The sequence below is a fragment of the Acinonyx jubatus genome, chromosome A2, assembly GCF_027475565.1.
Source record: "Acinonyx jubatus isolate Ajub_Pintada_27869175 chromosome A2, VMU_Ajub_asm_v1.0, whole genome shotgun sequence".
Lineage (NCBI taxonomy): Eukaryota > Metazoa > Chordata > Mammalia > Carnivora > Felidae > Acinonyx > Acinonyx jubatus.
The window spans coordinates 30,207,306-30,221,407 of record NC_069383.1 but is presented as its reverse complement, the minus strand read 5'-3'; the positions used below and the strand labels follow the sequence as shown (position 1 = coordinate 30,221,407).

At 39.0% G+C, this 14,102-nt stretch overlaps 1 protein-coding gene across 4 annotated transcripts in view; it reads left to right on the top strand.

The window, feature by feature from the left end:
- The first annotated feature begins 7,618 nt into the window (after nucleotides 1-7,618).
- CPED1 (cadherin like and PC-esterase domain containing 1) overlaps nucleotides 7,619-14,102 on the top strand; it is a 267,418-nt gene continuing 260,934 nt past the window's right edge. The window contains exon 1 of one of the 4 annotated variants that reach the window (XM_015067315.3): nucleotides 7,619-8,597. In XM_015067315.3, the coding sequence (XP_014922801.1) occupies nucleotides 8,349-8,597 (249 nt within the window). In that variant the 5' untranslated portion in view covers nucleotides 7,619-8,348. The remainder of the gene's footprint in view (nucleotides 8,598-14,102) is intronic. The other 3 variants (XM_015067313.3, XM_015067314.3, XM_027075346.2) reach the window with 3 other exon arrangements.

The window sequence follows — 14,102 nt, the reverse complement described above, 5'->3', positions numbered from 1 at the left end:
ACTCAGTATTTTCATGGAGATATTATAAACCTTTAAGAAATAATATATTAACGTAGCATTCAGTTAGCTTATTAGCATGTTGCCTGGAGATGCTCTGTGGTATTGTTCAATCTCCTAATTCTATATAATGACTTTTCCAAGTTACTCATTTTCTAGGAATTGGTCAAAGGAAAAAGCCTTATGTACAGCCTTATTTTAAGAGAAAGTTCCTTGTCGGAGTCAGGAACATCCCCCATTTCCAGCTGCTGCAACCCCTTTCAGTGTGTGAATTCCACTAGTTACCAAATCATTTAGAAAACATTTTGACAAAACTTAACCTCAAACATTGAATATTTTATGAAGCATCTATAAAGAAGCAAATGAAAATTTTGTTCGGTTATTTAGCAATTGGTGGAACCAGTTAGTATCTAAGATATTTTATATATGTATATGAATAAATGGGCCAAACGTGGAACTACCTCCTCCAAAAAAAAACAAAAAAAAAAAAAATGTGGCCAACTATTAATATACTTTGAGACGCTTAGGCCAAGGGGTGTGATAAGCATTTTTGCTATTACAAAATACACATTCAGACTCTTTGTTGTACAAAACTCATGTAATAATTGGTGACACAAAGAATCCAAATGTGGGTTCACATTTTATAGGTGGTGAAAATTGAGGCCTTACTGCTATGAAGTGTACATTAAAATGTTCATGGTGACACATTTGAAGCAATAAACGGCTTAATTAAATGCCTAAATGAAGCTGAGTGTTTGATAAACATACATACCATCATTCTTTCAAGGGCAGTTCATGTTTTTTTTTTTTCTTTGCTCTTTTCTACTTTAAAGCAAATTCCACATATTTCAGATTTTTAACCGTATTTGGTTTGTGCATTGTTACAGCCCTTTGTCCTTAGATCTCAGAAATGGGCTTCTTGATCTAATTAATTATACTAATGTTAGAAAAACAAATGTCTAATACACGTGGGTTGTGAGAGGTGAGATACTCTGTGTAGACATTGCAGTGTTTTCCTTCAACTCACATTTTTAAAAGAAATCTTTAACAGATGGGTTTAAGAGGAAACGAATAGCCTCAAAAACGTTTACTTTTATAATTTTACAAACACCGAGCACCTAGATATTGAGAACACACAGATGAAGGTATCCGGGTGTGGGTGTGGGAAGGACGAGCGTGTTAACACGGAACTGCTGCACTTTGATGGGTGCTGCGATGGATGCACAAAGCATTGTGGGAAACCGGGGGACTTAAACACAGGAGGTTTCATTTGAACTGATTCCTAAAGACAGATGATGTAAGGGAAGGTTTTCATGGCAAAAGGAACCGTTCAAGGGCCACTACACTCCTGAAACTTAAAAATAGTCTGGGCAGAGTGGACGTCGGGAAGGGAGGTGGAGGGTCAGAGAATAAAGCCAGAAAACTGAGCAACAGTTGAAACGAGCATTTTACACAATGTCCTAGAATTGTTTGTTTAATGAGGGTAGTGGTGGCATTTACATATTGTTGTCTAAATACATTCTTATTTTAGCAATTTAATGAAATTATAGCACTTTTCTTATTTTAATGTAGGGATGACACAAGTAGCCTATAACTTGGAAATTGCTAAAAAAAAAAAATTCTAAAGAATCTTTTTTCCTAGTTTTTGAAACTACAAATTAGAATTGCTAGTGAAGATTTTTGTTTTCCTCAGATGATAAAATCTACATTACTCAAGACTGTAATTTCCAACCCAGGATCTTAATATTCATGATTTGAATCTGCTCCAGAGAAATAAAGTTTAAAGTGACTTAAAGATGAACTGACTTCAGAATTGTTTTCTTTTTTGATTTCAGCTTGATATAAAAAAAGAGGTATACCCCTCCTTGGCCCTTTCCATTTTAAAGTAGTAAGTATATATACTTTACAAGTCAGTATTTAACTAATAAATTATTAGGCATATTAAAATGTTTATTTGGAAAAAAAATTAATTTCTTAATAAATTCTTCAGAGCCACATGATTCAGTTTTTGGTTAATCCAGAACCACCTTTTACTTTCTTTGTTTCTGGCAAAGGAGAATATTACAATCCTTCAGTTTTCCGCTGCTTATTAAGAACTCAGAAGCCAATGTGGGAAATGAGGTCCGGAATGTATTATGCTTATGTGTGTGTTGCTTATTCCCAGCCTCCATTTCTACTTACCTGTGTTAATGAATAAGAATAGTGTTCCTTAGGAAAGTTATAACTTCTAGTCTTTAATGGTGAAGTACTTTGAAACATTCGCAAGTGTAACATCAGTGGTAGGGAACAACAGTGGTCATATTTGAATTCTTCTTGCGTTGTTAAATCTAATCCAGTAGAGGGACCCTTCATGCTAATACATTAAAACAAGAACAGTTGTAATAGGTACTAAGTTACTTTTCAAAGCTGCTCAGGTTACATGTAGTATAAGAGGCCAGCCAGAAATATTTCTGAATAATCCTGAACATAAATATGAGTTCATTCAAATTTTACTAATATTTTACTAATATTATAACTAATGTTATGACTAGTCAATAGAAAGTTTTAGTGTAACTGATTTTACCAATATTATGACTAATTAGTAGAAAGTTTTAGTCTGACCTCCCCAGCAGTTCTCATGAGAACTTTTCAAAATTTATGTTCATATATCCTTGCAGCACCTTTTATATTTATCTTTAGTATGAGAAGTGACTATTTTTTTGAATGGGTTTCACAAGTGTGCCAAAAGATGTCTTCACTTCACCAGTGCTTATCATTTATAAATGTTTGAAAGAATCCAGTTATCTGTTGAAAACAAAAAAATAAGCTTATATATTAGTGATCATATGGTTTACATATAGGAGTAATCTTTTGAATTTATGTGGTATACATGTGACCCAAGAACCATGCTCTATCAAAGAATGTGTCCTTACCCACTCAGAGTAGCTAAATGATTGCCATTCTTCACTGGAGTGATAAGATAAAACCTACCTCATGACCATCCCCTATCACACATCAGTTTTTTAGGTAGTAAGTTTGATGCTCTAAAAATTTCAAAATACCTTTTATTTTCTGAAAATAAGAATGAATGATTAAATTGTAATTACATTTTAAAAAAGAAACAAACTATGTCACTATCTTGAGACAATTTTTTGAATGTATTATGGTTTCCAGGTAATATTATATTGCAGGTTTACAGAGAATACAGATGAGATTCCTAACTGAGTTAAAGAACATAATTTGATACTATGTTACAAGAAACAAAAGCTAAAATTGTCGTTTTATAGAATGATAGATAAAAACTTAGGAATACTGGCTGCATGCCACGGTGTAAATTTGTGCCCTAAAGAAAGTAAAACAAATAGTGTAATTCATTGGATTAAATGTTTGCCAGTCTACCTGTGTGCTCACTGATTGAAATGATCCTCTCTTCCTTCCTCCCTCTCCCCCTCCCTCCCTTCCTATCATGCGTTCTTTCTTTTTTCTTTTTTCTAGACTGTGTGCATAAATATGTATGTGTGTGTGTGTGTGTGTGTGTGCACATATATCTACATACATGAATATATATGGTCTTTTAGAGGATGCAAATCTTCAAAACAAATTAGAGAGGCTTAAAAGAAATTATATGGGCAAAGTTGCATTTATTTGGGGAAGTGGTATAATTACACATTTAGGAAGTGGTTAAAATCCCAATGTCATTGCCACAAGCTGCTCAGGTATACACTATTCTGACTTAAGTAACGATCAGGCAGCCACATGTAAAAATTACGCTATAACTATTTGATTAAGCTTCCGTTTTCCAACCTCAGCTACTATTGACATTTTGCACCCTATGTTGCTTTGTTGTGGAGGGCTGCTCTGTGCATTGTGGGATGTTTAGCAGCATCACTGGCATCCACACACTCGACGTCAGTAGCATCCCCTTGCGCCCATAAGTTGTGACAACTAAAAATGTCTTTAGACATTGGCACATGTCTCCTGGGGAGCAAAATTTCCCCTGCTGGGCTGCATGTTACCAAGACGTGAAATATTTCCTATGGGAAAAAACGGAAATCATATGGAAAATACTTAAATCAATGATGTATAGACCTCCACAAATAGGAATTTTTAAATCATTTGCCAGAAGACAGTAGTAGATGCTGCAAGGATATGGTGGTGAGTAAAATAGTTTCTGTTACAAAGCAGTTCATACTGTAAAAAGATACAAGTATACTAGTCCCTAAAATACAGTACAGAATATTTAAAATAGTTTCTGTTACAAAGCAGTTTATATTGCGAAAGGATAAAATTACACTAATCACTAAAATACAGCACAGACTATGACAAAAGTAATTTTGGTTCTGGTGCAAGCAAGTCCAAAGTGCTTATATAGGAGGAAAGTTGTGAAAAAGAAGTAAAGCAACTAGTTGAGAACTATGGAGAGTTGGAGAACATATGTCCCATTTTAAAAAGGCAGCACCAAGCATTATTATATGGAATCTCTAGGTGATTTGCATGCTCAGAAATGCTAGTCTAGTGGACAATTTAAAATGAAAAGCGTTGGGGTGCCTGGGTGGGTCAGTCGGTTAAGCGTCCGATTTGACTGGCTCAGGTCATGATTTCATAGTTCAGGAGATCAAGCCCTGTATCAGGCTCTGTGCTGACAGCACGGAGCCTGCTTGGGATTGTCTCTCTCTCTCTCTCTCTCTCTCTCTGCCCCTGTCCCACTTGCCCTCTCTCTCTCAAAATAAATAAACTTAAAAAAATAAATAAATAAAATGTAAATAAAGCTTTTAGTTTGGAGGATTTGGTCTGTCTGGACTGTTGATTCATCTAGAACTTGAGTCTAGTTTGAACAATAAAATAATTTTTAAAATACCTTCTTCAAACGGTTAATAAATTCACCACCTCCCTTCACCCCCTGCTCATTACCAAAAACCCAAAACAAAACGTATGTATGACAGAGGAGTATATTTTGTGTTAGAGAGGTGTGAGGCAGAAGATTGTTCTGTTCTGCCCACCCTTGAAATTCTAGAATTCTAAAAGGACTGTTGCCCCCTTGTCCCAGGTTGATGCTGCTTAGATACAGGCCCTTGAAGACTGAAACAATTTGGCGGAAGGGATACTTTATGAAATTATATGCACAAAAGCATTCAGTCTGAAACACTGCCAGAACCCACAGGCACGCAGTCAGGCAGCGTGTCACCCGCCTACTCTGCTCACTGAAGCAGCTTACTCTGTCTTCATTGTTCCTGTTCTGACGCCTTCAGACTCCAACACAGGCTCCTACTTAGCCTTCCATCAAAACTGGGGCATGAACACCGACTGCTTGTTGTCTCCACCTACTGCTCACGCCCAGCCCACTCTTGATCTCATTCTCCCAAAGCAGCATCTGCCACCAACCTCCATCTCACAGAATAAAGGAAAAAGAACATACTAAGTGCTCATATTTGCTTTTGGGGCTTCTGTGTTCCAAGGGGTCCGTTATTTGATAATTTATCTGTTCGCATGCCTGACTCCACTCCAGACTGAGCTCGGCCTCAGCATCCAAAACATAACAGACATGCATTCAGCCTGCGTTCTTTCAACATGGGTACACAGAATGCTTCGGTGCTTTCCATACATTGTGTCATCTGTCATACACTTCAAAAGAGGCATTAGTACTCCCATTTCACAAATTACTGTTTAAAGACAGTTAAGAGGCAGCAGCATGATACTATCCAGACGGGGTTAACTCTAATATCCGATGTCGTCTATGGACCCCCTCAGTCTGTTTGGTGGTTATTCCTGCTGTATCTTCTTTTCCACCTTGTCCTTCCACCTTTCCACCCTATCCTTTTTCTCACTTCTGCAGATGGACTTTTTTTTTTTTTTTTTTTTGCCATCTTCTCCTGCTTCTCAGACTCAGTGGTTCAAACAGGGAACTGGGGTCTTTCAAGCCACCGGTATCACTTCTAGAACATTAATTTTCCACTTTCTTTCTGATTCTTGTTATTTAAAGTCTAGCTATAAAATTATCTGTGCTGTTGTCTTTCACTTTTCCCAGCCCAAAGGCACTATGATTTTAGCATCTCGATTTATGCTTTCTCTTGTACTCAACAATTTAATGATGCATAAAAATGACCCTCCAGATTCCTCAAACTCAGTTTTTCCGACTTTTTGTCTTGATAGAAATGTATATCCCCTTCCTTTTCTCCCAGTAAAGAACTTTATCTCATTTGATCTCATCAACACAGGAACACTTGCAATGTAAAGATCTCATAATTCCTAGTATCTCTCAAATCACATGGAATCCACTAAAACTATACCTTCCAACATGATTGTTTAGCCGTTTCTCTTAAAATACTCTTGGCTTCTAAAAGTGAAGTGCCACTTCATGTTTCTCTACTTCTTCATTTGTCATGGGATTAGGAACTCTAAGTCATTGGGATAAATCTAGCTTAGTGTGGATACTGAATTCTATAACGCTTTAATCTGTTTCATAAAGGTTTTAAAGCAGTTTCTTCTCAGCAAGGAACCATGGATGCCCCTTTCTCTGGGTCTATAATAGCAGGGCACCCCTAGGGGGCGCTCCGCCTCACAAAATATAAGTGACTGGAGCTTGACAGACAGAAGGGATCATTTCAAAGGTGTGGCCTCACAGAAGAACCTCAGCCCATAAGAAAGAGTTTGGGTTAGAAACAAGTTACAAAACCTACAACCTACTTTGGTTCAGAGCCTTTGAAGAATGACTTGAGCTAGCCCTGCTTATCCAGGGCTAGAGCTGGAAGGGCTGAGCAACAAGCACTGGACAGATTGCGTTTCTCCTTGGCTTCCCTTCAGCTGACTCAGCACAAGTAGTTGGTGTTTGCAGAACTGCCCTACTAGGAGCGTCCTTGTGGCGGTGTGTATAGTATTATATTGAGTTGAATTTGGACAAAGCCTGCTGTGTATCCCTTTCCGCAGGGCAAAATTACCCGCTACTATCCACTTACTACAGGGGCAAAATTATCAGGCAATTAGCCTTTGAAAGACTTAGTCATTAGTCCAGGAAAGGAGCAATAACAAGTGATAGGAGTTAGGTACCAAAGCAGAAAGATGACTTCCAAGTTTTTCTGGTGCATTCACAGGCTTTCCAGTTCTGAGGTCCAGACGGTACTCTGGACCCTCCTAGCCCCCATAAGAGTGACCACCATTCCCTCGAGTGAAGATCCTAACAATTCAAGCACGGAGGTCGCTTTTCGCCTCACCCTCGACCTTGGTCATCAGTCGACGAAGGGCTATTTGTTTTTCCAATTCTGTATTAAGGAAAAGAGATGACACGGGGTCAAACACCAAATGAGCATTTAAAATTCTGCAGGCTGCGGGTAGGCAGCCACATTTCCAGGGCAGCGGGAGACGCGGGTCCCCAATGGGGGGAAGCCCACTGTCTCCGCCGCGGGGCTGACGGTGAGCCACGGCGGCCCCGGGACCCCGCGCCGCCGGCCGTAGCCCCGCCCCGCCCCGCCGTACTGTGCGGCCGCGGGCCCCGGGGCCCAGCTCCCGGCCCGAAGCGCCGCGCGCGTGCGGGGGGCGCTGTGCCTGCGGGCATGCGTCCGCGCGTGGGAGATGAATTGGAGTCACACGACTGGGTGTTTCCTTCCGAGTGGTTTTGATTAGCAATCCATTAGGGGAGCGTGGAAACTTTTTTTTTTTTTTTTTTGTGGCTGAAAGGATGAAAACTGAGTAAGTACACAGAACTTTGAACTTGAAGCGGAATGAAACAAATACAAGCAAAACCCTAGCAGTGACCATGTCCATTCAAACCGTGCATTCCCTTTTTATGTGAAAAGCCGTGAATGCTTACAGGAAAGTGGCAATTTAAAACGGAATGAAGGGAAGCAGTGAAGAACCATGAAAGGCTGGAAGCAGGACTGCTCTAAAAGCGGAGGAGAATGAGGAACTGCTCCGGCAAGCTGGCCTGCATCCCGCGGTGCAACAGGCACTTTTGGTTTTAACCTATTGAGCTCTTCAGCGCTGTTTCCAGACTCCAGATTTACTTTGGTATTGTTTTCTCTTTTCCTGTAAAGTCTTTGCTGCGAGTTTAAGGATGTTGTGAAAATAAGGCATCACCGGAAGCAAAAGTTTGGCAGCCTGGGGATACGCTCAGGTTATTAGTTACCACTATTATTATTTTGATGTCTTTTTTTAACCCAGGCCAGCCACTTTTCACTGTCATCCATGGAAGGGATCTTATTAACCGCCTCAGACTTTGGGGACCTATGATTCTTTGGCATGATCCTTCGGAAAGTTCTTAAGCGGGGATGGAGCAAGCTTGATTTAAAGACTGATTTGTATTTTTTCATGCTGACCAAAAAGAGCTGCTATGACTTTTCCGGCAAAGTGGACGGGGGCCAAGTGAAGCTGAGCTGGTCATGGTCTGTCGTCCAGTGTTCCCTTGTCGTCGGCGATTTTGCCCCCGGCCCTTCTTGGTGGGCTTGGTGGTGGCAATCTGTCTCTTCTACCAGACCCTGACACTCCGAGGGACGAGGAAGCTCACAGCCGCTGACCCTGGGGCTGCCCCAAACGCACCCACCAAAACCCAAGCAAGCAGATGTAAGAAAGGACTCTCCCTGGACAAACAGTGCTTCCTTCTCCCCAGTAATGCGCAGGAAATCAGAAAGGTAAGGTGGTCATAAGCTTAACCTTGACATTTTCTGCAAAGATAGCAGTCTGCCTCTCTCTGTCCTTTCCGTAAAACTAAAATTAACTTCTAAGAGGTCTGAAAGGGATCCAGAGTATAGCCGCCCAGAGAGTGACCTTATGACAGTTAGCTTCAACTTCTGTTTACTTCCAGAAAGTCCTGGCCATTATTTTGTCTCCTAGAATTGTACTTCATTTCAGCTGAATGAAATAGACAATTTGGAGGACGTTGGCGTGGTGTAAATTCTTTCTAAAATATTAGAATTCTAAGAGATCTGAAGATTTACAGTTCAGAGACATACAGATTCATAATATTTGGTCAACATTGTTTCCTCAAAGTAGTCAGTATGAGTGACCAGACCATTCCAGACTCAAAGATATTCCAGAATTCCATTTTATACTTGATTGAATCGATTTTTCCTTGGTGAATGCATTTCTAAAGCAACGTATTTATTTCTGAACCATTTAAAAGAATAGTATAATACCTTTCCTCAAAAGAACTGATGCCCTGAATTTTATTGTTTACAGAATTTGGGAAATATTGATTATTCTACACTTACACTATTTTAATTAACTTTACTAATTTTGTTAAGTGTTGGAATGAACACAAAACACACACACACACACACACACACACACACACACACACACACACAAAACCCCATGGGATTTCTATTTTAATATACCACTCTGTTTATGCCTGTCAGTGAAATGATGACCTTTAATATAATCCAACCTAAAAAAGAAAAAATAGAAAAAAAACACACGCAAAAATCCATAGTGGCAAAGCTACTGATTTCTGTGCTACAGCAAGAGGTATAGCAAGATAATTTAGGAATCTTTAAGTGCTTTCTTATACCTGCAGTAGATTTAGGTAGAGCCTATGACTGTGGTTATTGTTGGGAGCAGAATTTCCTGTTGAATATACACTGCTCCTGCCATTATTGCTAATAACTCCAACAGTGCTACCATCTTGTTTCAAAAACTCCCTTATGTATTTCTTCTCAGACTTTTCAAACCCTGTGAGGCAGGTAAGGGAGTTGTGATGGTCATCATTTCTCAGTTACGATGACTGACATTCAAAGATGTTTAGGCAGGCCACAGGGCTAGGATGTGACATGGTATCTCCACCTGGTTCCTGCCACAGGACTGGTGCTTAAATCGAAGTAAGTTCAAAGCTCTAATAACAATTCATGAAAAAACAACTGTGAGAACTCAATGAAATACAAAATAATATTAGACTACAACAAAAAAAAATTTTAACGCTTAAGTGAGTGACTTAGCTTATCAGTCAAGAAACATCTTGACCAAGAAATATAGTATCACTAGAAACACTTCTGGATAGAACTTCAACTGGCAAGTGTGAATCAATTATTAAAGGTTCTGAAGTCAGGGAAGAATGTGTATGTTTTCTTCATTTTTTTTTTTTTTTGCATTTTTTGAATACATTGAATTTCTAATGGGTGTAACCTGTGACTTGGAAAGTCACTTCTTGGGTTTTTTTCCAATGTTAACACATATAGTTTCTTTAAAAATAATTGAGATGGTTTTGCTCTTTAAGTACATACAAGTTTTGCTAAGAATTGTGGACGAAACGGTTTTCATTCATTAACTCACAGCCCTTCTTACTCCCTGCTTGACTTTACGTGACTCCTGCCTTTGCCTGTAACATGGGCATATGTTAACTGTTATTTGTAGACTGTCACAGAGAATTCCGTTTCAGCTTTGGTTCTCCTGCTACTTACAAACCATCTGAAACTTATTGGCTGGTTGCGTAAAGCATTCACTCTAGAATTTTCTTGACATACACAAAAATGCCAATCACATGATTTTTTTCCACAAATGGTTCACAGTCTTAAATATTTTAACCATAAGCAGGATTCTTAATTCACAATTATAGTTCAGAAGCCTGGTGGATATGATAACTGAATTTCCAAACATTTGCCATGTATCTCTATTTTTAACTTGTGTCAGCCTTTGGTTTAGATCCAGTTTTTATTAGAGATAGAAAGGAAACTAGAAGAATCATGTGGAAGTTAGTTAAAACCAGATATAACTTAGTTCTTCTTGTGATACGTGTTCCAAAACAAGAATCAAATAATAATCCAGTTTTGAAGATTAAACATTCTTGAAGATAAAGTGAAGAAACAAATGTCTTTGGGGTCAATATATTGATCATTCTCAAAAAGAGCTACCTTATGAAGTTCATTAAAAAACTGACGGCATGCTTACACAGATTTTCCTCAAGACCTAAAACACAGCTTTTGGGCATTTTATAGAAGAAGCATTGTTTCTATCTAGAAATTTGGGGTTTTGTTATTACTTTTATTTACAAGCCAAAATGTTCACTTTTCTAGGGCTTTCCCTTACTGGTATCCATCCATTTTAAAGAGATTTTAAAAGTTACTTAAAATTGCTGATTGTGATCTAAGGTTCACGGGTTCCAGGAAGTATTTGGATTTTTAAGATGACCACCAAAGGCAGGCATTGCACACAAGATATTGTGCATATGCATATGCACAACAGTCTGGGAAAAATCATGGTCCTTCAGATATTCAAACCTAAAGAAATATTAAGAAGCAAATAGACAAAGTGCTTAAAAAGCAATGCATTTAAACTTTATTTGCCCTTCCAGGAAGTGTAAATTGGGTTTGGAATTATAAATCTGAAAAAGGAAAACAAAATCTTAATGAAAGGATCCATGCAAGGACATTTGAAAAAGCTACTGTGAACGCTGTAGTGTCTATACGGGATAAACATTCAGAAACTAAAATACACTCACAGTGTATTTCTCGAATCACAGTTTTCATAGTTTCTCGAATCGAATAAGCAGTAACTATTTCCCAGTCTTTTGGTTGCAGTTCTTTCTAAGAGAAGACCTTTGGTACCTGTCAGCCAAGTCATAGAGGGTTCTGCGGTAGCAAATATTTAAAGATGGGTGACAGACTGTGCCCTTTACACCTTTACAACTGGGACCTGGTTCACTGTCTAAAACTGTTTTCAATACAGATTGAGATCATAGTCTAGTATATGCCAACTTTCCGTAGTGAGGGAGTACTCTCCCTCTTCTGGCCAAATTTTAATTCTTTTTTTCCATCTGAACTTTCCAAAAGGACCTTGCTAAGCAGCTGTACTTTTGTCATTTCTTCTGGGTTTCCTCCCAACATTAGTTTGAATTTGGGCTGATAATCTGCTATGTTTTAAAACTGTTTCAATTTAATGTCTAAACCAAAGACAACTTCATTTGTCTTCACTGAAGTAGATCACTCAGTAGATTTATTTATTTTTTTGGAATCTAACCCTTTAATATTTCACAACATAAGAAACACATTAAATTATAAGCAGGCACAATGAAAAAAATATGCTCAGTATAGATCATTAGCGTGTGCTCCTTTAATGGAAACTTTACTATTTGGAGAATATGTTTATACTCACCGTAGCCATGTGTTACTGATTATCTCCTGTTGGTGTTCCAGATGGAGAATTTCTAGTTCTTTGTTGCTTGACTAGTCATTCTCCATTTCTTTTGGATTCTCCATTCTCCTTCAGTGACTGCTCTCTACAACTACTCTTCCCAGGATCCAACCATAATCCAATGCAAATAATTGAATGTTTTCATACAAATATACTTTGTGTAATTTATTTGTGTCTCTAATAATACCTTATTTTTAACATTGGAAAATTTCTAAAAATGGATTGTTTAGCCCAGGTTTTCTATAAACAGAACCTAAGACAAACACTTGCAAGCTAACACTTTATTGGATGTTGCGATCCCAGGGACGCAAGAGTAGGTAGGGGAAGGAATAGGGAGAGAAACAAATGGGTGCGTTTATGGGAGACATAATCAGAGAGTCTGGAGGAAACTCTGCATCTCAGAACAGGTATTGTGGGGAAGGTCAGGAGGGGCAAGCCGTTTACCTCCTGGCTTTTCCCTTCTTCTGTCTTTCACTGGTTAGAGTTGTTGCAAGCTGCTACGACATAGTGTTACTTGGACTCTCGGGGTGGCCACTGGGGAAGCTGGGGCCTCAGTGGGGGCAGTACTGCTCCCCACTCCTCCTTTTCAAGCAGTATTGTGCATAGGAACACTCCCAGGTCTGTGGTGACCAAGGTGATAAAAACAGTGTCCATCACTTACCACAACAACATGGCAGGAGTAATGTCGCTGGAGGGGTATGTGAGGCATGGTGATCTGGCAGCTGATACAATAGTTATGCTAATTTTGCCTTCTAAAAGTCACAGAAAACATTGAAATGTGCTCTCTTACTCCTGGGAAATGGCATCGCTCTCTTTAAGTGAAATGTTTGTAATTATCTCACTGAGAACTCTCTTCTCCAACTGAAAAAAAATTCTCGCTTCATCTTTACCCTTTGTCATCCTAATCCGTTTTGTTCATTCATTCTTTCATTTTCTTCATTCCTACAGTGACTATTTATCGAGCAGTTTATTGGTGCCAGAGTCTGTGCTAGTCGCTGGTGACACAGAAATAAAGGGCACTGTGAGACAGACAAGTAATTAAATAAATGCTAGGGAATCCATAACTTTACTAGAACATTTTGAAAGATGAGAAGGAGCTAGAAAGGGTGGAGAAAGAGAAATGTATCATAAGCAGATAATGCCAGATATGCAAAGAAGAAATTGAATGGCGTGGTAGATTTGGAGGATTCAATGTATTCACTATGTGGGGTGTGTGTGTGTGTGTGTGTGTGTGTGTGTGTGTGCGCACTGTGATAGGGGAGCAGAGCAGAAAGGCAAATAAATAAGGTAGAAAATTCAGCAGGGTCTAGATGTGGGAATGTGGTCATGATAAGGAGTCTGGATTTTATCGTGAAGGCAACAGGGGACCCCTGAAGAGTGGTAAGCAAAAAGTGGCATAAATAGATTTATGTTGTAGAGAATGCTCCAGAACATATATTGCAGAATGGACTGGAGGGGGTAGAAATGAAGGTAAGGAGATCCAGCTGCAAGGCTGTTTCCCAATGCCTCTTCTTTGCCAAATCTTATTTTCTTCTTGTGTTGAACACCTCCTCTCAACCTTTTCCAGAGGGATTCCAGAGTTATTCTCTGTTAGTTACAATATTGCCATTTCAAACCTTTCCAGTGGACCATGCCTTCTGCCAGTAAACATACTCATAACTGATAACAATAAGCCTTCTTTGTACCTGGCAATTCACTGAACCCAGTGTGCTCCTTCTCTCCTTTCTCTCAGAGAAACTATGGCTGGTTCTCCTTGGATTCACTTCCTGGCCACCCCACCCATTCCTGAAATTTGTCTTCACTGACCCCTTGACTACCAGATGAAATGATTTATTTCCAGTCTACATCCTTCTTCTCTGAAGCATTTTATACTATTGGCCAACAACTCTATCTTGAAACTTCCCTTTTGAATTCCATGTCACAATGGGATTATTCTCTGACCTCTATGGATAACTGGTGGTCTCTTTTCAGGATCCATTTCCTCTGATGCCAAAGTTAGTGTATTTGAGCTT